Source organism: Pristiophorus japonicus, chromosome 9, assembly GCF_044704955.1.
Source record: "Pristiophorus japonicus isolate sPriJap1 chromosome 9, sPriJap1.hap1, whole genome shotgun sequence".
Lineage (NCBI taxonomy): Eukaryota > Metazoa > Chordata > Chondrichthyes > Pristiophoridae > Pristiophorus > Pristiophorus japonicus.
The window spans coordinates 116,079,008-116,102,269 of record NC_091985.1 but is presented as its reverse complement, the minus strand read 5'-3'; the positions used below and the strand labels follow the sequence as shown (position 1 = coordinate 116,102,269).

At 43.9% G+C, this 23,262-nt stretch overlaps 1 protein-coding gene across 1 annotated transcript in view; it reads left to right on the top strand.

Annotated features, from left to right (window-relative positions):
• LOC139273182 (utrophin-like) overlaps positions 1–23,262 on the top strand; it is a 186,020-nt gene that overhangs the window by 83,617 nt on the left and 79,141 nt on the right. The window contains exon 3 of the mRNA XM_070889726.1: positions 19,366–19,427. Coding sequence (XP_070745827.1) covers positions 19,366–19,427 — 62 coding nt within the window. The remainder of the gene's footprint in view (positions 1–19,365; positions 19,428–23,262) is intronic.

Here is a 23,262-nt window from a genome sequence, read left to right as displayed (position 1 = left end):
GGCTGTGTCATCGCACCAATACTCTTCTTGATCATCCTTGCTGCAATGCTCTATCTCGCCTTCAATGAGCGCCCCGCTGGAGTGAAGCTAATTTACAGTTCAACCTCTGTTGCCTCCAGTCCAGATCCAAGGTCGTTCCCTCCTCTGTCATTGAATTACATTATGCAGGCAACGCTTGTGTTTGTGCGCACACGGAGGTCGAACTCCAAACCATTGTCAACACCTTCACTGAAGCGTACGAGAGTATGGGGCAGGGGGATGGGAACCTGAAAATAGATTCATAGGGAGGGGAGTAAAGCTGGGATCAGAAAGCAAAAATAAAGTGAGTTTGAAGGAGAGGAACAAGCAGGAAAAAAGGGGTAATAAAACAAACTTAAAGGCGCTTTGTTTAAATGCATGTAGCATTTGTAACAAAATAGATGAGTTGACGGCACAAATTGAGACAAATGGGTATGATCTGATAGCCATTACAGAGACGTGGTTGCAAGGTGACCAGGACTGGGAATTAAATATTCAGGGGTACTTGACAATCTGGAAGGACAGACAAAGGAAAAGGCGGTGGGGTAGCTCTATTGATAAAGGATGGAATTACTGCAATAGTAAGAAACGATATTGGCTCAAATGATCAGGATTTTGAAGCAGTTTGGGTGGAGATCAGGAATAATAAGGGGGAAAAGTCACTGACGGAATGGTCTATAGGCCCCCTAATAGTAGCAACTCTGGTCGGAGCACAAACCAGGAAATAGTGGGGACTTCTAAAAGGGAGCAGCAATAATCATGGGTGATTTTAACCTCCATATTGATTGGACAAATCAAATTGGTCAGGATACCCTTGAGGAGCTCATACAATGCATAAGGGACAGGTTCCTTGAGCAGTATGTAACGGAACCACCCGGGGGAAGGCTATCTTAGATCTGGCCCTGTGTAATGAGACCGAATTAATAAACACTCTCCTAGTAAAGGATCCCCTCGGAATGAGTGATCATAGCATGGTTGAATTTCAAATTCAGATGGAGGGTGAGAAAGTTGGATCTCTCACTAGCGTACTAAGCTTAAATAAAGAAAACTATGAAGGTATGAGGACAGAGTTGGGTAAAATGGACTGGAAAAATAGATTAAAGTGTAGGACGGTTGATGAACAGTGGTGTACATTTAAGGAGATATTTCACAACTCTCAAGAAAAATATATTCCAGTGAGGAGGAAAGGGCGCAAGAGAAAAGATAGTCATCGTGGCTAAAGAAATGAAGGACGGTATCCAATTAAAAACAAGGGCATACAAAGTGGCTAAAACTAGTGGGAGAACAGAAGACTGGGAAGCCTTTAAAAGCCAGCAAAGAACGACTTAAAAAAATGATTAAGAAAGGGAAGATAGACTATGAAAGTAAACTAGCACAAAATATAAAAAGATAGTAAGTTTCTATAGGTATATAAAAAGGAAAAGTGGCTAAAGTAAATGTTGGTCTCTAAGAGGACGAGACTGGGGAATTAGTAATGGGGAACATGGAGATGGCAGAAACTCTGAACAAATATTTTGTATCAGTCTTTACGATAGAGGACACTAACAATATTCTGACAGTGGATAGTCAAGGGGCTATGGGGGGGGGGGGGAGGAACTTAACACAATCATAATCACTACTGGTACTCGGTAAGATAATGGGACTAAAGGCGGATAAATCCACTGGACCTGATGGCTTGCATTCTAGGGTCTTAAGAGAAGTAGCGGCAGGGATTGTGGATGCATTGGTTGTAATTTACCAAAACTCCCTGGATTCTGGGGAGGTCCCAGCAGATTGGAAAACTGCAAATGTAACTTCCCTATTTTTTAAAAAAGGAGGCAGACAAAAAGCAGGAAACTATAGACCAGTTAGCCTAACATCTGTGGTTGGGAAAATGTTGGAGTCCATTATTAAAGAAGCAGTAGCAGGACATTTGGAAAAGCAAAATTTGGTCAGGCAGAGTCAGCATGGATTTATGAAGGGGAAGTCATATTTGAAAAATTTGCTGGAATTCTTTGAGGATATAACGAACAGGGTGGATAAAGGGGAACCAGTGGATGTGGTGTATTCGGACTTCCAGAAGGCATTTGACAAGGTGCCACATAAAAGGTTACTGCACAAGATAAAAGTTCACTGGGTTGGGAGTAATATATTAGCATGGATAGAGGATTGGCTAACTAACAGAGAACAGAGAGTCGGGATAAATGGTTCATTCTCTGGTTGGCAATGAGTAACTAGTGGGGTGCCGCAGGGATCAGTGCTGGGACCCCAACTCTTTACAATCTATATTAATGACTTGGAAGAAGGAACCGAGTGTAACATAGCCAAGTTCGCTGACGATACAAAGATGAGAGGAAAAGCAATGTGTGAGGAGGACACAAAAAATCTGCAAAAGGACATGGACAGGCTAAGTGAGTGGCCAAAAATTTGGTAGATGGCGTATAATGTTGGAAAATGTGAGGTCATGCACTTTGGTAGAAAAAATTGGAAGAGCAAGTTATCATTTAAATGGAGAAAGATTGCAAAGTGCCGCAGTACAGCGGGACCTGGGGGTACTTGTACATGAAACACAAAAGGATAGTATGCAGGTACGGCAAGTGATCAGGAAAGCCAATGGTATCTTAGCCTTTATTGTAAAGGGGATGGAGTATAAAAGCAGGGAAGTCTTGCTACAGCTATACAAGGTATTGGTGAGGCCACACGTGGAATACTGCGTGCAGTTTTGGTTTCCATATTTACGAAAGGATATACTGACTTTGGAGGCAGTTCAGAGAAGGATCACTTGGTTGATTCCGGAGATGAGGGGGTTGACTTATGAGGAAAGGTTGAGTAGGTTGAGCCTTTACTCATTGGAATTCAGAAGAATGAGGTGTGATCTTATTGAAACGTGTAAGATTGAGGAGGCTTGATAAAGTGGATGCAGAGAGGATGTTTCCACTGATGGGGGAGACTAGAACTAGAGGGCATGATCTTCGAATAAGGGGCCGCCCATTTAAAACACAGATGAGGAGAAATTTATTTGAGGGTTGTAAATCTGTGGAATTCGCTGCCTTAGAGAGCTGTGGAAGTTGGGACATTGAATAAATTTAAGACAGAAGTAGACAGTTTCTTAAACGATAAGGGGTTATGGGGAGCGGGCGGGGAAGTGGAGCTGAGTCCATGATCAGATCAGCCATGATCTTATTGAATGGCGGAGCAGGCTCGAGGGGCCGTATGGCTTACTCCTGTTCCTATTTCTTATGTTATCAGTAAAACAAAGATTCTCTATCACTCTGCCCCCGCCACACAGTACCGATTATCAAGATCCATGACGAGGCCTTGGACAACATGGACCATTTCCCATAGCTCAGGTGTAACCCAGGTTTTAAAAATAGTATCCCCCTTGTGATCTGAACTCGATATTTGTGTCTTTCTCATGTATTGCTTCAATCTTTCTGACGGCAGGCTGTGAATACTTGGTGAGATGAGGCCAGATACGTCATAAAGCTGCTTTATTTCACAGCATGTGAACATACAGAGCAGTGAGGATCAGATTCACTTTCGATCAGAGCAACTTGTCCTCGTGCAATAATAAAAAATAATGAACACGGATTGCTTGACTTAAACTGAATAATTTTTGACTACCACCTGTGTTCTCGCCTTGCAGCCTTCCCCAGGCCTTACTGCCTTGCAACTTTGTTATAAATCTTGAACGCCTTTGCACCTTTTCTGCACCTGACTGCCAATGTCTGTCTTCGTTTTATCTTCCTCTGTTCACAGGCAGAAAGGATCAAAGAATCCAGCACAATGGGTGTGAAATGTTTTCCATTGATATAAGCTAATGATTACTATTTACAGTTTATGGGGAAACAACCTTAAAGCTGGCTCATCAGCACCTTAACCACCTATCGTCTCCAAGCCTTTTTAAAACTTGCTCAAACACTATACTTTAAAACACAATTAAAGGTAACTTTTTTTTCCCCAAAAGTCTTTCCGAGGAACAAGTGTTCAAAAGATCTTAAAATACGACAGACACTTAAATAGGGCTAGCGTATCCAAGGTTGAAGCAGCTGTGAAATGCAAGGGTCTGCCAATAGACCATACACTGCAAAATAGGATTCCCAATAGTTTGTGCAGAGTGAGAACCCACACAGTGTCGTGCCAAGATTCAGAGCCATGAAAGTTATACAAGGATGAGTTCAATGGGCTCAAGTTTCGGACTCCCGCGAGAACAGCGCATATCGGAGAGGCCCGCCTAATTTGTCGAACAGAAATTGCGCTGAATACTTACCTTGAGGTTCTCCGATATCTGTAGGCCCGTTTCCAGCTCGGCACGCGCAGCAGGAGCTGCTGGGGGCGGAGCTACAGCTCTGTGACAAAAACCATGCCGGCAGCTGCGCGCATGCTCAGTAGCTCCTGGCCCTCCCAGTATGTCCTGCCTCCGGGTGACGACCCAATCCCTGGCCGAAGGGACGTCGCCCCTATCCCGGGCCGAGTGGTCTGACACCCCTTACCTCGTCGGTGGCGGGGCCTGCCCGCCCGGCATCTCGCTGGGGGCGGGGCCCACCCGAAGTCCTCTGCGGTGGCGATCATCGCTGGGTGCGGGCCCCGCCCGAAGTGTCATCGGCAGCGGGGCCTGCCCGAAGTCCTGGGTGGCGGCGAGGCCCGCCTGACTGGCATCTCCTGGGGGTCCCATCCCAGCATGCTGTTGGAGGGCTATCGGTGTACTGCACTAGGTGAGTAGAAACTTTTATTTTATTTTATTTTATTTTTTTGATTGAGTTATTGATTTATCATTTATTATTGATCGCTTTTTATTTGTAAAAGTGAAGTGTTTAATGCTTGTAAACTTCCCCCCCATCCCCACCATATCTCTCGTTCCCTACACCTAATTTATAAAGTGTAGGCAAGGTTTTTCTGTGCGTACAAAAATCGACATTTACTCCATTCTAAGTTAGTTTGGAGTAACTTTTCGCTGCCTAAATTTGCAAAACAGGCGTAAGTGGCTGGACACGCCCCCTTTTGGGAAAAAAAAATTCTGTTCTAAAATGGAACTATTCTAACTGACTAGAACTGGAGCAAACTAAATGCCAAGAATTGCAATTTCTAACATGGTCCATTCTAAACTAGTTGCTCCAAAAAAAATAGGAGCAACTCAGGCCGAAACTTGAGCTCAGTGGGTCCATGTTTCGGCTGGAGTTGCTCCTATTTTTTTGGAGCAACTAGTCTAGTATGGAGTATCTTAGAAATTGTAATTCTCGGCATTTAGTTTGCTCCAGTTCTAGTTTGTTAAAATAGTTTTGTTTTAGTACAGGTTTTTTTTCCCAAAGGGAGGCGTTACCAGCCACTTACGCCTGTTTTGCAAATTTAGGCAGCGAAAAGTTACTCCAAACTAACTTAGAATGGAGTAAGTGTCGATTTTTGTACGCACAGAAAAACCTTGCCTACCCCTACACTTTATAAATTAGGTGAAGGTAGCGAGAGATGGGGGGAGGGAAGTTAGGGGATTTTACAAGCATTAAACACTTTTACCAATAAAGAGCCATCATCAATAATAAATAATATCAATAAATCAACCAATAAATCAATTAAATAAAAAATAAAAAAAATAATTTAAAAAATCAATCAATAAATAAAAAATAAAGTTTCTACTTATCAGCACCGGGAGCCCTCCAACAGCCTGCTGAAGAATTGCTCGGATGGAGCCCGCCCCCGAGGAGATGCCGGTCAGGCGGGCTCCCCCGCCGCCGCCGAGTTCGGGCGGGGCCCGTCCCCAAGGAGATGCTGGTCGGGCGGATCCCCCCCGCCAACAAGGAGTTTGGGCGGGGCCTGCCCCCAGGAGATGCCTTTGGGCGGGCCCTGTCGCAGAAGAGGTAAGGGCAGTCAGGCTACTCGGCCCAGGATAGGGGTGACATCCCTTCGGCCAGGGATAGGGTCATCGCCCGGAGACAGTAAACGCTGGGAGGGCCAGGAGCTACTGCGCACGCGCGCAGCTGCTGGCACTCTTTGGCGCAGGTCTGTAGCTCCGCCCCCAGCAGCTCCTGCTGCGCCTCGCCGAGCTGGAAACGGCCCGACCTATATCCGAGGTAAGTATTCGGCGCAATTTCTGTTCCACAAATTAGGCGGGCCTCCCGGATGTGCGCCGTTCTAGCGGGGGTCTGAAACTTGAGCCCAGTGTAGGGAAATGCACCTTTCATATGAAATAAATACGTACCACACTTAGTGCTTCTTGGTGCGTGGACTTGTCCTGAGGCTGATACCTGTCACTGGAAAGATCCCTGAAGTGAAAGGCAGCTTTGTTGGATGGCAGTTCAAGCTAAGACTCTGTTGATGGAGAAGAAAGCATATTCTGAGAAGCAGAATAGTCTGAAGTTATCAGTTTACACAGTCTGTTTTTCTGGTGTAGTCCAGCTTAGCTATCCCAGGAAAAGATCCAGTGTAAGGAATGCAGAATCACATTGAGAAGAGGTTTTCTCAGGCTCATCGAGCCAGTCGTGATTTTGAATGTTCTAACCACTGATTTTTACTGGCTGCGGGTGGGCTGCTTGGTCAGTAAAGGTCAGCCAAGCAGCTTCCTGCAGTTGAGGCCAAAATTTAAAAATGTATTTTTTTTGTCACTTTTTGGGGAAGGGGAAAAAATTATCAACTTTTTAGAGCAAGGTTTTATGTCTGTGACCCGTGGTCACATTTATGGACCAAGCCTCGTGCAACATCACGGCTAATCCTGGTCCTACCTTTTCGCAGTATTCACACGTGCAACTTGTGCAAGGGTTCTTGGAACACTGGATGACTTTTCCCTCTCTAACTGGGGGCCCCTGAGAACAATTGTAGCACCCCTGTTGCCACACCAGCTGACTAGTTCAGTTGGCACAAAGTGAGGCTCCTGCCTGTTCTGTATGGCTCATCTACTTGCGGCTAACCTTGCTGAGTCCTCAAGGGGATGTGCTGTTGTTTTTGTGTTAATGTGAAGGGCTCGGAATGTACCTGCAGTGCAAGTGTAGCTCTGGCATAATACTGAAGCGGTTCTGCAATATGAACAGGTGCTCAGTGAATGTTGCAGTGCAAATTGACTGGTTGTGGTTGCCAGGGGAAACTGCAGAGGCTGGTGGGATAGCAGTAATGGTTTCATAGGGCTCAATTTTGGCCAGGAGTTGCTCCGTTTTTTTTTTTGAGTAACTTCGTTTTTCTGGCGTAACTTAAAAATCCCCATTTTCCTCAATTAATTTGTACCACTGTAACTGAGTTAGTTACGATTTTTTTAGTTTAGTTTTTTTTTCTCAAAAGGGGGTGTTACCAGCCACCTACACCAGTTCTGCCCATTCAGGCAACTTTGGCCAGCTAATAGTTACTCCAAATCTACTTAGGCCAGCATATGTGGCCACTTCAAAAAACCCTTGGGGCGAGTTAAAGAAATCGGCGCAAGTCGGTACATCAGAGGCCATTCAGCCTGGGATAGGGGTGGGAAGTGGAGACGATCTGCCTGCACCTAAACCACCAAGCCTTACAAACCACCAAACCTTGCAAACAAAAAGTAATAAGAATTCAATAAGGAATAAAAAATTGAAGTAAGTCTTACCTTCATCTTCAAACTTGGCCCGGGAAGGCAGCGGGCCGGCCGGTGCGGGAGGCCGTTCGGCCTGGGCTAGGGGCGGGCTGGAGGACTGATAGTGCTCTTGCCTGCCGATGATTTCTATCAGTCCTCCGGCCCGCCCCTAGCCCAGGCCGAGTGGCTTCTTGGTGCGATTGATCTCTTAGAAATCACACTGGGAGGCCACTCGCCTGGGCTAGGGGTGGGAGTGATTCAATTGGCCGGCATCAGGTCCCACAGAGTGGCTGCAGCAAGCACACGGAGAGGCTGGGAGCGAGGAGCTACTGCGCATGCGCGGACATTACCAGTGGACTCCACTGCGCATGTGCAGACGTTTCGGTGCATAACGCTGACTCCACCCCCGACTCGACTGGCCACGCAGCATGACTACAGGGAAGTGGCCAAAGTGGGAAGGAAATTTTTTGGCGCACTTTGGAACAGAGAAAAGTGGCGCAATTCCGGTAAGTGCACTGAAAAATGGGCTGGGCCAAAATTGAGGTCATAGTGTCTGCATGCTTACACCAGAGAGGAACTGGTATGAGTGAGATCTTCTGACCTGAGGGTGAGGTTCACAAATCTATTGGATCTATTGCAGCATTTATTGCTACTGAGCATGTTCCATACTGCATCAATGAAACCGAGTTATGTAACTGGTAGATGCTTGCATGTGTTCAAGCTATTTAACGTCTGATTTAAAACATTACGTCGGCGTCTGTGACCCCCAGTTCAGGAGGGGAAAAATGGCCTGGGTTCTAGCTCTTGATGAATATCCAGTGGCCCCAGCTGCAAGTGAGCATGTGGACCCTGTGGTGATGAGATTGGGCTCAGATATGTAGTGGCTCATATTTGCATCACCTTTTGAAAACACAAAATTAAGAGACCAGGAGATTTTTTTTGTCAAGTATGTAGAAACATGTTTTCACGGGGGTTTTTTAGAACATCGAATGCTTTACTACAGGAGGCTCTTGAGGCAGAGACAATATTTAAAAGGTTACTGGATAAGGATTTCAAAAGGACATGTGAAAGGATACAGGGAACTGTGATTAAAGTAGATAGTTCCAGTGGAAGAGACATTACTAGCACAGGCCCGATGGGCTGAATGCTGTCCTGTACGGTAATTTGTGAGGTTATGTGGTTGGTGTTAACTATCCAGTTCATGTTGATTCAATATTTTGGTATTCCTCCAAACACCGAAGCCAAATAGCAAGTGACACACCTACGGCATGAAATTCCAGGGGAAAAATGTGTTCAAGGGTAATTGGCCCAGCTTCAGTAACACAGTGATACAGTTTACATTTATTTGGCAGCTGCAGATGCTTGCCAAAAAATCTGTTGTGAAGTGCATGAAAAGACTTCTGGGATCTCTATTTCTCTTGGCCACAGCGAGTTTCCTGTTGACTTTATGAATGCAGGCACATCTTACACTTTGAAGAATGAAAAAGTGCCCATGGGAGGCACTGCTCATTTGTTCTGCAGTGTTTTGAGTTCTGGTGCCTTCCTTATCAGATGGGCTCAAACATTGGCTTTTAGTCCCTTGTGCTGAGAGTGCGTTAGAGAGAAGAGGCTGGTCTGTGAGAGTAAAGAACGATTTGTTTGTACAGTACCTTTCCTACTGACCTACAGGTTGAGTTACGGCCGCTCCCCTAAATAAAAACACTCCAGTAAATTATTTTCCTAGGATTTAACCCGTGGGCTTTTTGCTATGACACTGGGCTGATTGATTTTTGTTTTTCAGCTCATGCACTACATTGCTAACATGAACATTGGTGCATTAAAGCTATTGAAACACCAGGAAATAGTTCATCACTTCAACGACATTAAAAGACTAATTATCTAAAACATAATTTTACCTAAAATGAACATGATCTTGTGTCCCCTTCCTTCCATTTCCTCTCCCTTTTTTCCCTTTATTTCTTTCTTTCGCTTCAAATTTTGTGACCATGAACATTTCTTGCGATTTCTGTACTGCTCCGCAGTTTCCCTTGCCGAAACAGTTGACTGGTTAATTGTCGAATATCCGTCCCCATTATAATTAACAGCAATTGCGAATTAACATTACTGTGATTGCCGCTGCTACTTAGATGGTTACAGAATGGCATTCGTGGGCTCAGTATGATTGGCATAATCTTAGGAATGTGTTATTTTCTCCAATAATTCAGATGGGCATGTTCAAGGGTGTAAAAGTGAAATACACTTTTTATACTTTAGAATGAGAAGTTTCCCTTGTCATGGAGACTCCCGTTGGCTTTAAGACTTTCCTTTCTGCTTGCATTCCATCCTCGGGAATTTCATTATTCACTTGAAAGTAACTGGCTGAAGACTTTCTCTCAGTACTGTTCAAATATTAACTTTAGGCTATAGTCACAAATTTTATCAGCTATGGATTGATGACAGATACACAAATAGAGGCAGCATTCTGAGACTTATTTTGATAGAAAAATGATTGTAACAGCTGCTTTCTGGTAGTAGTAATGATGCTTAGTATTAAGGATAGTTATATAGATTTGTCTCCTGCTTACCTCAATAGTACCACTCTCTAATTATGAAACACTTTCTAAGTTTCTCATCTGTTCATGTCTGGGACTAATGTGGAAATTAGAAAGTACAACTAGGTTCGACTTCAGGTTAGTAGCCAAAACACAATGTAAAACCTCACTGAACCCCCAGGTTAATTAAATATTACATATTATGTTAACTGAATAATCTGGCATTATTTACCATGCAAAACGTGGAACGCAATCTGGTTAATGATGTGGCTCAGAATCCCCCACCAGGACTTCAACTGATGCTTAATAATGGTGACGAGAATAATGCCAATAATGTCAGTTATAAATACAAAGGCAATTTGACAGCTTTCATCATCATAGGCAGTCCCTCGAAACGAGGATGACTTGCTTCCATGCCAAAAAGGGATGAGTTCACAGGTGTTTCAATGAAGGACCTAATATTCCACGTCCTGAACTATATCTTGAAGGGTAGAAGATGCCTGTGCGTGGATTTTTTTAACGTGTGGTGACCGTTGCACACCAGCCACCACACGGGCTTGACAGAGCTAGGTCTTGGTCCAGTGGCAAGGATTAACCAAGACGACTGGAGACCAGCTCTGCTGCACGGACCTAGTGCGCTCACACATCGCAGTGTGGGCTGGCCCGTGGTGCCCCTGGGCCCTCACCTCTTCTAGGCCCCGATCGCGTGCCTCTGTGCACTCTTGCCGCTCCTTCACCCTGATATCGCCGCTCCTTCACCCCGACTTCGCCGCTCCTGCTGTACCTGCCCACACACCAATCAGCAACTTGGATTTGGCTGACGTCAAGTCCAGTCGCCCTCTTCACAGCCATCGCCCTTCTGCAGTAGCACATGCTGCTCCCTGAAGTGGCATGCCACCGCACGTTGTTCCCTCCAATGTTATGAAAAGACCATGTCTGTCTATCTGTCTGCCCTGCTGTGTTAAGATTTTTTTAAGGTAGAATTTTTTTCAACCGAAACAAAATAGAGTATTCAAAATATTGTGCTCCTATGTTTACATGAAACTTGGAAAATATATCAAAAATAAATCATCAGTTACTGATTGTGATTTGGAGATGTGTGCTTTCCTAACAGGGATATAAACTGAAGTTTTCATTTCAAAAGATATTTTTCATTGACAGGAGATTGGCTTGTTGATTTGCCCTTACCAAAGTGACCATTAAAGAGACGAGAGACCGTCTCTGTGTTACTGCCACTGTCCTAGAATTGGCCATTGGCTGCGCCCCATCTGATTCGCTGCTATGCTCACTGCGGGGCAGTTCTCTCGTAAATTTTGGTGTAATTTCACCACTGGAGGATCAGGACTCACAACTGTCTAAATTACGATGATCGATGCCAATACCGCTGTTGCAGGAAATTCCTGGCTGCAGTTTTAACTAATAAAGCTGCACCCTGTCTGCCATTTTGTGGGTGTTGGCTGAGGAACTGTGAGCTAACTTTGCCTATTTGCAGACACAATTAGTCCTGATATTCCGAAGGTCTCTTCTCTCTCCTCCCCCCACTCCCGCCCCAGGTTAACAGGAAATAAACTGCATTTACTCAGCAGTGGCAAGAACTTCAGTGGAGGTGTAATATACATTGTAATTAAAAGGCTGATTTGGTCACTTCATATTATGTTGACCTTCACAATCTAGATTTTTCATTGGCTGCCAAATCAGCCTTTATATTAATTAAAGCTATGCTAAATTAAAAAGTACATAATATAATTTGCATAATCTCAGTGCTGCATTCTATACACTACATACGATTTAACTCAACATTTCTATATAAAATGTACAATATAGTGAATAAATCTAGTATGCCATATCTGCTATCCTAAGCAATCCCTAAGCAAACTTCTACCTTAAAATTCTACCTTAAAAATTTGCAGTTGGTGAAACACCGATGTTAAGAGTAGTAGTTTTGAGAATGCTGTGTGCGTCGGTAGGATGTGGGGTTTCCATGGTGGGGTGTAGTTCCTGTGTTTGAATACCCGGTGAGACCATTCTTTCTCGCAACGCAATCTGCTGGTCGCAGAAGCAACTGTTGAATGGGACTACTATTCTTTCCTGTTGAGCCAAATTGCTGTGGGATGACAACTCTTATTTTAAATGTTATGTAGTGAAAGATTGAATTTGCTGTAGTTGAGAGTAAAATTAATTTTCTGTAAACTTAGCTGGTTTATTTTCTTGAATAAATTTTTCATAGGCTTGTCGCTACTCAATGACGGCACACTTTAAGGTGGTCAGATGTGGATTGGTTTTGTTTCTGCACAGGCTGGGCATTTTCTTGCAGCAATCATTTGGAATTGTTGAGCTGCCTAGCTCGACATGGTGTGTTTGTATCTTGCTGGTATGAGGCATATTAAAATTAGATAACAGTCTGGAGCTTTGAAAACATGCTTGTGGACATTCTTGAATTTATTAAATCTCTGATCCTTTATCCCTCTGCTCCTTTCTCTGAAAAGCCTCTAGCTAATTCCTCCCTTTGTTCCCAAATTCCTGCACAGCAGATGATAAAAAAGGCTAGAAAACCTGAGGCTACAAAGGTTGACCCTTTTGACAGTTTTAATTAAGCAGAGTACTTGGGCATGCCAGCAAAATTTAACTTCTGCTGTAGTCTTTGAAAAGTCTAAAGACAGAGCAAATACTAGATGACAAGATGTTGGTGGTATTCACTAGTTAAAATGTGTCTCCTTTCACTGAAACCTATTATTGGACATCATTATTAAACACCATAATACATTCATCAATTTAAAACGCGTCTCCCTTTCTAGTGTAAAAGTAAACTTTCATCAGTATTCAATTTCTCTGTTTCATATTTGTGTTTTAACTCTAGTGGCTGTCCTGCATATCAAGCTGATTGCAGTGATTGTAATTTACTTACTTTTGGAGCTCTGACACTCAAGATGATGCGGTTGTGTTGGATGATGACTTCAGTTGTGACTATAAATAAAATATTAGATTGACCAGTTAGAATCCTGTTCCAATGCTCATAGACAACAACATTTTCTCTGGTTGTAGCAGTCTCTTGTGTTTCATTTTCTAATACTATTTAGTGGCTTCTTATCTTAGTTTCCACTTTTTCTCTCCCACACTTTCTTGTATGTCTCTCTCTCTGTGCTCGTGTTTTCTTTAAGTCTCTCCATTATGCCTCTTGTATGTGCAGCTTTACTGATTGATTCCATTTGCAGCTTTTAACATCTGTAGAACACTGCAAAATGCAACCGACATGTTGGAGGTGGATAATGGGACTGAGTGAGTAGAATTCTGAAGTTGGAGAATGCTGTAAGATGCATAGGTGACACAGAATTTTGGGAGCAGGAGAGGAAGGGAGGGCTGGTATGATCATCTAGTTGCATTAGATCCAGAGTCAGCTCTCTTGCATTGGTATGTTCAGGAGCTGCTACAACATGCACTGCTGAGAGAACCTGGGAATCTAGATCATGGGGCTGACAGCAAGTTGGATGCATTGGGGTACAAGGCTGGGGGAGGGAGGAAGGTGTTGGGGACTTGGTGAGGTAGAAAGGTAGTGGCACCCAGGTGGGATCTACGGTGTGTTGGGTGAGGCAGTGGGATTATAGCGAGAGCAGGTGAAGCAAGTGAACAATATTGGATGGCTTGGTGCGAGGCTGGGGAGAGGAGCATGGTGGTGGTAATTGGAATATGGGGTTGAGGAGCGTGGAATGCTTCTGAAAGTATTGCAAAGAAAGATGGAAGCAGAGCTGGAGCTAGAGGCAGGACGGACTGGAGAAGATTCGTAGCATTCGTAACAAAATAGATGAGTTGACGCACAAATAGATACAAATGGGTATGATCTGATAGCCATTACAGAGACGTGGTTGCAAGGTGACCTGGACTAGGAACTAAATATTAAGGAGTATTTTGACCATTTGGAAGGACAGACAGAAAGGAAAAGGAGGTGGGGTAGCACTGTTAATAAAGGATGAGGTCAGTGCATTAGTGAGGAACGATATTGGCTCAGAAGGCATTCGATAAAGTGCCACGTAAAAGGTTACTATACAAGATAAAAGTTCACCAGTTTGGGGGTAATATATTAGCATGGGTAGAGTATTGACTAACTGAAAACAGAGTCGGGATAAATGTGTCATTTTCCAGTTGGCAAGCAGTAACTAGTGTAGTGCCACTGGGATCAGTGCTGGGGCCTCAACTATTTATAATATACACATATGACTTGGATGAAGCGACTGAGTGTAATGTTGCAAAGTTTGCTGATGATACAAAGATGGGTGGGAAAGCTAATTGTGAGGAGGACTCAAAAAATCTGCAAAGGGATATAGACAGACTTGGTGAGTGGGCAAAAATTTGGCAGATGGAGTATAATATGGGAAAATGTGAGGTTATCCACTTATGCAGAAAAGCAAATTATAATTTAAATGGAGAAAAATTGTGAAATATTGCAGTACATAGGGACCTGGGGATCCTTGTGCGCGTAACACAAAAAGTGAGTATGCAGGTACAGCAAGTAATCAGGAAGGAAAATGGAATATTGGCCTTTATTGCAAGGGGGTGAGAGTATAAAAGCAGAGAAGTCCTGCTACAACTATACAGTGGTGAGGCCACATCTGGAGTACTGTGTATAGTTTTGGACTCCGTATTTAAGGAAGGATATACTTGCTTTGGAGGCTGTTCAGAGAAGGTTCACTAGGTTGATCCAGCGATGAGGGGGTTGACTTATGAAGATAGGTTGAGTAGGTTGGGCCTATACACATTGGAGTTCAGAAGAATGAGAGTGATCTTATTGAAACATATTGATAATGAGTGGGCTAGAGAAGGTGGATGTAGAGAGAATATTTCCACTCATAGGGGAAACTAAAACTAGGGGACATAGTCTCAGAATAAAACTAAGATGGAGGAATTTCTTCTCTGAGGGTTGTAAATCTATGGAATTCTCTGCCTTAGAGAGCTGTGGGGGCTGAGCCATTGAATATATTTAAGGTGGAAATAAACAGATTTTTGAGCAATAAGGAAATAAAGGGTTATGGGGAGCGGGCAGGGAAGTGGAGCTGAGTCCATGATCAGATCAGCCATGATCTTATTAAATGACGGAGCAGGCTCGATGAGCCAGGTGACCACCTCCAAATTCTTATGTTCTTACGTAAGATGGAAGGGAAGCACAGCTGGCACTGAGGGCTTGGGAGTAAGCAAATTCAGGCCTTGGAGCGGAGCAGAGACTGGACAGAGCATAACCTGTCCATCCATAAATCCATGTTCTGGTTTAAGTGTTTAAAATGATGCACCTCTTCCGGGCATGATTGTATTTTTGTTGCTTGTAATAGCATAATGGATGTCGAGGGACTTACGGGGAGGATTAAGGAAAAAAAAAAGGCTGCTTATGTCAGATATCAACAGCTAAATACTATAGAATCTTTAGAGGAATATAGAAAGTTAAGAGGTAAAATTAAAAAGGATATTAGGAATGCTAAGAGCGAGCACGAGAAATTCTTGGCCAGTAAAATTAAGGAAAACCCTCAGATGTTCTATAAATATATTGGGCCCAAGTTTCTGGCCTCTGGAAAAACGGCGCATCTCGATAAGGTACGCCGACTTTCTGGAAAAAAAAGGGCGCCGAAAACTTACCTTGTGATTCTGTGAGCTCTTCAGGACGTCTTCGTGCTCGGCGTGGCGCGGAGCCAGGCCCCAGCGCTGAAAACAGTGCAGCGATCTCTGCACATGCGCGCGTGTGCAGTAGCTCCAGGCCCCCTAGGCTGCGTGGGAGGGGCCTGAAGCACGCTGCCCCGAGCCCTGGCCGAATAGGCTCACCGGGGCGGCGAAGATCGGATTCGGGCCTCCCTCCTCTTCAGCTTCAGCTCCCCGCCCCCCCCCCCCCCACCCACCCACCTCCCTCTCTCCCGTTCAGGTCCCGCTCCGGCTCTCTTCCCCACCCCATCCCCTCTCTCTCCCCCTCTCCTCTCTTCCCCCCTCTCCTCTCCCCTCTTCCCCGCCACCCCCCCCCTCTGCTTCCCCCGCCACCCCCCCCCCCCTCTGCTTCCCCCGCCACCCCCTTCTCTCCTGGGAAAATTATTGGAAAAAATCCTGAAAGATAGGATAAATCTGCATTTGGAAAGGCAAGGATTAATTAGGAACAGTCAGCACGGATTTAAGGGAAGATCGTGTCTGACTAACCTGATTAAATTTTTTGAGCAGGTAACCAAGAGGGTCGATGAGGGTAGTGCGTTCGATGTAGTGTATATGGACTTTAGCAAAGCTTTTGATAAGGGCCCACATAATAGACTGGTCATGAAGGTTAAAGCCCATGGGATACAGGGCAAAGTGGCAAGTTGGATCCAAAATTGCATTGGAGATAGGAAGCAAAGGATTGAGGATGTTTTCGTGACTGGAAGGATTTTTCCAGTGTGGTTCCACAGGGCCTCAGTACTGGGTCCCTTGCTTTTTGTGGTATATATCAATGATTTTGTTTTGATTTAGGGAGTATGATTAAGAAGTTTGCAGACGACGCTAAAATTGGCTGTGTGGTTGATAATGAAGAGGAAAGTCACGGGCTGCAGGAGGATATCAATCTACTGGTCAGGTGGGCAGAGCAGTGGTAAATGGAATTTAATTCAGAGAAGTGTGAGGTGATGCACTTTGGGAGGGCTAATAAGGAAAGGGTGTTCACATTAGGTGGTAAGCCACTTAATAGTGTAGATGATGAAAGGGACCTTGGAGTGCTTGTCCATAGATCCCTGAAAGTAGCAGGCCAGGTGGTTAAGGCGGCATACGGAATGCTTGCCTTTATTGGCCGAGGCATAGAATATAAGAGCAGGGAGGTTATGCTTAAATTGTATAATACTTTGGTTAGGCCACAGCTGGAGTATTGCGTGCAGTTCTGGTCGCCGTATTATAGGAAGGACGTGATTGCACTAGAGAGGGTGCAGAGGAGATTTACTAGGATGCTGCCTGGAATGGAGAATCTTTGTTATGAGGACAGATTGGATAGGCTGGGTTTGTTCTCATTGGAACAGAGGAGGTTGAGAGGTGACCTCATTAAGGTGTACAAAATATTGAGGGGCCTGGACATAGTGGCTAGTAAGGGCCTATTTCCATTGATGGAGGGGTCTATTATGAGGGGCATAAGGTGGTTGGTGCAAGGTTTAGAGGGGATTTGAGGAGGGGCTTCTTTACGCAGAGGGTTGTGGAGATCTGGAACTCACTGCCTGGAAGAGTGGTGGATGCAGAAACTCGGCACTTTTAAGAGATGGTTGGATGGGCACTTAAAATGCAGTAACCTGCAGGATTACGGACCTCGAGCTGGTAGTTGGGATTAGACTGGATGACCGTTTATTGGACGGTGCAGATGCAATGGTAAGCACTGCAGGGAATAGAATACGGCCAACGTGATCATCTGGACTAGTTTCGATTGCCTGGATGAGTCGGAGAGGAATTTTCCCAGATTTTTTCTCCCTAAATTGGCCTGGGTTTTTAATCTGGTTTTTGCCTCTCCCAGATGATCACATGGCTCCGGTTGGGGTGGAATGTAGAATGTAGTATAAGGGGTGTCGTAGTTGCGTGAGGCGGACTAATTGGGCTGGGTGCTCTTTGCATTTCTGTCATTGTTCATAGGTTTATATGTAACTTTTAGGGCTGCTGACCAAGGTCCGTGTGACTCTTTGTTGGCCGGCGTGGACACGATGGGCCGAAATGGCCGTCTTCTGCGCTGGAGATTTCTATGTTTCTATGAGCTTAGAATGTGAGTCCTTTCTACATTATAACAGTGATTACACTTCAAAAGGTACTTCATTCTCTGAAGTGCTGAGATCATGAATGGCACTTTATAAATGCATATTTTTCCTTTCTTTTTCTTGTTTGCGCTCTTAATATCTTGTAAAAGATCACACCTGTGGAATGTGTCAGTGCAGCCACCCTGAGTGATGAGCTGAAATGGACCTTCTGATACTAACGTTGCCCAGGTCCATTCCTGTTTGACATGCAGAACTGTTCTTGCATAAAAATCAGGTTTCGTTCTTCCAGAAGATGTTCCACCGAATTTCCAAACTTTCAGACAATCGTTTTGAGTTCATGATGATTTGAAGATCCATTTCCCTTATTATTTATGTACTCTGTATAGAATCCCGGAAATGGATTTTCATTGTTACAGTGCAGTTTGCCATCTGAACCATGAATAGTAACAGTTTTTTTTGCTCATGTTTGGATGGAGGATTACGGTCACACGAGAGTTAATAAGTTGCTATTGTGCCCATTAACTTCGACCAGGAAATTGCAGATTGGAAAATATTTTACAAGTTAAACCAGTGACAAAGTTCTGAACCTGGTTTTTGCACTAACCGTTCATCATTAATGTATCATCCTGCTCTGGGATGTTTGCTATAACAAACTAGAAACTTACAGCTAGATGTGTATCTGGTCATGGGAGAAAGAGAGCAAAACGTTGCTGTCCTGTTTTTGTACGTGTCTGCTACTGATCGGTTCGAGGTGACGTGGCAGCAAATTTAGTGTGCAGGATGTGATTGTTCGACACAGCTTGTTGACCCTCTGTTGATTCTTGACTATTAAGAATGGCCATTTGGGAAAGGAACTGGAGAGCTGCTAGAGCCCGAGGGGTAAAGAAATCAGTTGCACCAGGATATGGGGGCGAGAAGTGATATAATGACCTGAGGATTTGATTACTTGGATCTGCAGGCTGCCTAATATGTGTAAAATATTTAGCTTTTACATAATGCCCTCTCTTGGGCAGGCACGGTTCCCCAGAGGCTTTGCTTGCACTTCCATTAATTTTTAAGAACTACTGAATTTTAAGAAACTATATAGTCAACCTAGGGCTGTTGAAAGGGTTCTAAGGTAGGGTGCAGAGATTCTGTCATCTCCTTCTCTGCCATGGACAGACATGCTTCAGCCATGACCTTATTGAATGGCGGAGCAGACTGATTGGGCCACATGGCCTATTCCTGCTCCTTTATCTTAAGTGGCTCTTATTGGGAAGTTTGCATGAGGACATGGCCATCTAGACTGATGACTTCCATGATGGTAATAGACGCCTGTTGATCACTGCTTTGTCCTTGCACAGCAAGAAGAGCATTTTTCTGAGATACTGGAGGATAACCAGCACCAAGAACAGTATCCTAGTAAGAATCAGCAGTGTGAGGAGCGAAGGGAAGGAAATTAGCAAATTAAAAAAAAATTGATGGATTGGTTCTGGAAATTTGAAGCCCAGAATTGTAATGGCAGATTACCTGCTTACTGTGTGTTCTCGTTCCCGTGACTTTACGAACTAGTTTTGAATGACTGCTAACCTATTGCATTCTGTTTCCTTTTCAGATGAACATGATGATGTACAGAAGAAAACCTTCACAAAATGGATCAATGCACGTTTTGCAAAGGTAATATTAAGATGCACTGAGAGTGTTGAACATTGCTGGCTGGAGCACCTCCACTTCCTGGTGTTGAGGCAACATGAAACTTCAGAATTATTGTGTAGTGTGCAAAACTGCTTGAATGAATTGGACAGAAATGTTAATTTATTACATGGCTGTGGTTTACTGTGTGGGGGAGACTGACTTTACTGTGCAATGTTGTTTTATTTCTGAGTGACGTTACTGGAACACTACCCTGTAGCTTGGTGTGTCGTACTGAAGTTGGAAGTGCACACTGTGACCTATTGTCTGTTATTTCTGGGAGTAGAATTTCATATTTGTTTATATAGTTCTATTTTTCAGTGCATTTATCTCCGAGAGTCATCATGTGCTGGGAATATGCACTTTTTCTTTCCCCTCACACATTTTTCCATAGAGTAGCCACTTCCTGTCCTGCAGGCTTGATATGTTGGTTGTGCTGCTGTTTCGGTGCAATGTAGCGCAGTGACGGTGAAATGGATCCAATCTCTCCACTTCTTTGGCAGCTTCCAGATTTCTAGCACATCGGCAACTTGTGGAACTTGAATTAAAGTTTTAACATCATTTCTCTGCTGTTTGATACTTGCACTGATGCAGTTTCAGTCGAATAAGATTGACCATTGATACTCAGTAAAGATTGTTGTACCAATGCATTTACTGGGACATAGCTGGCCAGCTGAGTGCCCATGTAATAGAGTAGGACGACAGCAGATTGAGCTTCCCATGCATTTTCAATTCCAGCTGGGCTATTGGGAAAAGTAATTAGAATAACCAAGATGTTTTCCCCCTCGTGGTCCTGGGAGGAAGGGGGTGGGGGGAGAGAGAAGAGGAGAGAGAAATCCAAGGTTCTTTGCACCAGGTTGCTATTGTGTAATCTCTGTCCCTCAGTTAAGCAAGATGTACATTAGGTGGCGAATAGGTATATCAGAGACTTTAAAGAATTAACTCCAGTGGGGGGGGGGGGGGGGGGGGAAGAAACAGACTAGGATAGGAAACGGGTCATTCATGTGAGAAACACTGGTGGGTGGAGGGGTGGAACAAATTAGTAAGGAGTGAGATTTTTTTTTTCTTGAGGAAAAACAAAGTTTCCCAGGAATAGAACTGGATGCAGTTCATTGTAGAGCACGTCTCCCAAAACATTTCTCCTCTATTCCCATGTGAAAGTGCGCTGTTTATTCTCTGTTCTAGTTTGTGAAGAGTTTGGAGCTTTTTAAAAAAAGAAATCTGTCTGTAACTAAATCTACACTTATAACAAACTAATGTAGTTCTACTCTTAACTGCACATCAGAACTGCATATTACATTGAGACATTTAACAAATGTTATTTACTGTGGCTGTGCAGATGTGCAGTATGGTCTACATTGGCTACGGTCATCAATCATTATGTACACTGTCAAATTGATCCCTCCAGTTAACAACCTCAGGGCCCTGTATAAAGTTGATGTCAATGTTTCCATTAATTTGCACACCTCTGGTTGCTGCTCTTAACAGTTCATGGTGTTCAGAGTTGGAAGGTTGAAGCTCCAAGTCCCACTCCAGGACTTGAGCATATGGCCTAGACTGACATTTGATTGTAATACTGCAGGGAGTGCTGCATTGTCCATGGTGAGGTCTTTCAAATGGCATGCTAATCTGAGGCCACGTCTGCCTGTTTGGGTGGATGCAAAAGATCTTGTGACACCATTGAAAGAAGAGCTGGGGGTTCTCCCACTGTCCTGTCTGACATTCCTCCTCGGCCAACACTGCCAAAAACAGATTATCTGATCTTTCATTTCATTGCTGTTTGTGGGCCCGTGCTGTGTGCAAATTTGCTGCTGAATTTCCCTACGTTGCAAAGGTGACTACAGTTCAAAAGTAACTATTTGGCTGTGAAGTACTTTGGGACGCCCTGAGGATGTGAAAGATGCGATATAAATGCAACAACTTTCTTTTCTTTCAAATTTAATATTGCCCACTAATGTGGCAAAGGTGTTTTAAAAAAAAAAAAGCCCTTTCCAATTCCCTCGGCCCGTGAAATTCAAACAGGATAAACCAGAGAGTAAGAAATATCAGCACAATTTGACAGGAGGAAGGGGTAACACGTAGTCTGTAGTGTGGACTCCTGCTCGGGTATTCCGTTTCCAGCATGAACATGATGGTCTTTGACACTGTTGGGCTGTGTAAAAGAAGGTTGACAGGCTGAAATCTTGGAGAAAAATAATTGAGGAAGATTTTACTGATGTCCCTCGCTCCATTTTGTTTTACTGGATGATGGGAGATCGATGCTGTGATCAATATATGGAAAGGCATTTTAAAATCTGGTGACATCAGTACAGAACTAGTGAATTGGGTAAAACAATCCTACAATGTAATCCAAGTGCTGCAATATGGCATGTAGATTGTACGTGCAGACACCAGGATTTCAGTCAAGGGCAGTGGGCATTGCCTGTGCTGCATTCTGCCGGCTGGTGCTCTGCACAAGTCTTTTCCAAAAATGGCTAAATTGGTATTTTGTGGTGATCTCTCAAATTGTATCAGTTTCTATTTAGATTTAATGGCACCCTCAGAAGAGGACATAATTTAACCATGAGCACACAGTCTTGAGCAGCAATTTAACCACGAACAGCAAACTTTAAAAGAGCAGCCACTTTAATTGTGAGCAGCACAATCACATTATTGGGGGCAATGTACTGGTGCACACACCACAAGTAATGTATGTGCGCACACAAGAAGTTTAGTTGCTGGGACCAGACAGGCATTTCATTGTGTTCAGGAGGCAGTCACATATACAGAATGCTTGGAGCCTGAGCATGAGAATAAGTCACCTGCCCCACCCTGGTTCACTGTTTGCTAACCTCTCCACTGTGTGATTCCATTCTTTTTAAAATAATTATTGCTTTTTTTGTACAATGCTGTGAAAGTGCACTGGAACATATATTCGCTATCTATTATTGGGCACAAAATGTTATAAAAACGAATCTGGGGAGAATTAAGGGAATGTAGTGCGGATACATTCCTGCCATAGAGTATCTCCTTGATCTGAATTTTAAAAAAAAAATGCTTTTTAATGATTCATATTCACTGGAATCATTTGCTTACTGATTGGAGCATTTCTTTTTTTATGTCCTTCCTAGAAGAGTCGGATTCAAGCTATAAGGTGCTGTCCCACAAATGTTGGCTGCCTGCTGGTACCTTACCCAAGTGGCTATTCTCTGCGTATGTTTCTAGTCAGTCAATTTTGGATTACTATTGAACCATGGGGTGGCACAGCTAACCTCAACGTTATCACCTGAGTTCCACCCCACAGAAATGAGAACTTTGGATTTCCCCCACTTCTCTCTCTTCTCCCCACTCCCCAAGCCTAGTATGTTGAAGATGCTCTTTGTATGCTGGCTTTTGCTCTCGGTGAAATCTGCTAACTCAGCACCATACAGGGACTAAACCTGGAACCTAATTGGTCTGTAATTGCTCAGTCCTAAACTTAGTAGCCAGTATGCTTAATTTCAAATCTCTGATGGGTATTGAAGATGTGAATACAATGGTAGTATCTAATGTCCTTTTGTTGTTTTATACAATGAGAGTAACTACTTGCATTTATGTAACACCTTCAATGTAGTAAAACGCCCCAAAGTGAGAAGTGAAATTGGCACCGAGCAATGGTAGGAGGAAGGTTAGGGCAGGTGACCAGAAAACTTGGTCAATGAAGTTAGACTTGATTCATTGTGATCAGCTAACTCAGCATAAATTAGATGCTAAACGAGAGAACCTCCTGAGCTGTTGGGAGATTCACCATGTTCCAGAATAACTTCGGGACCTCTGATTCGAGCTCTATTTTGCTTCTGAC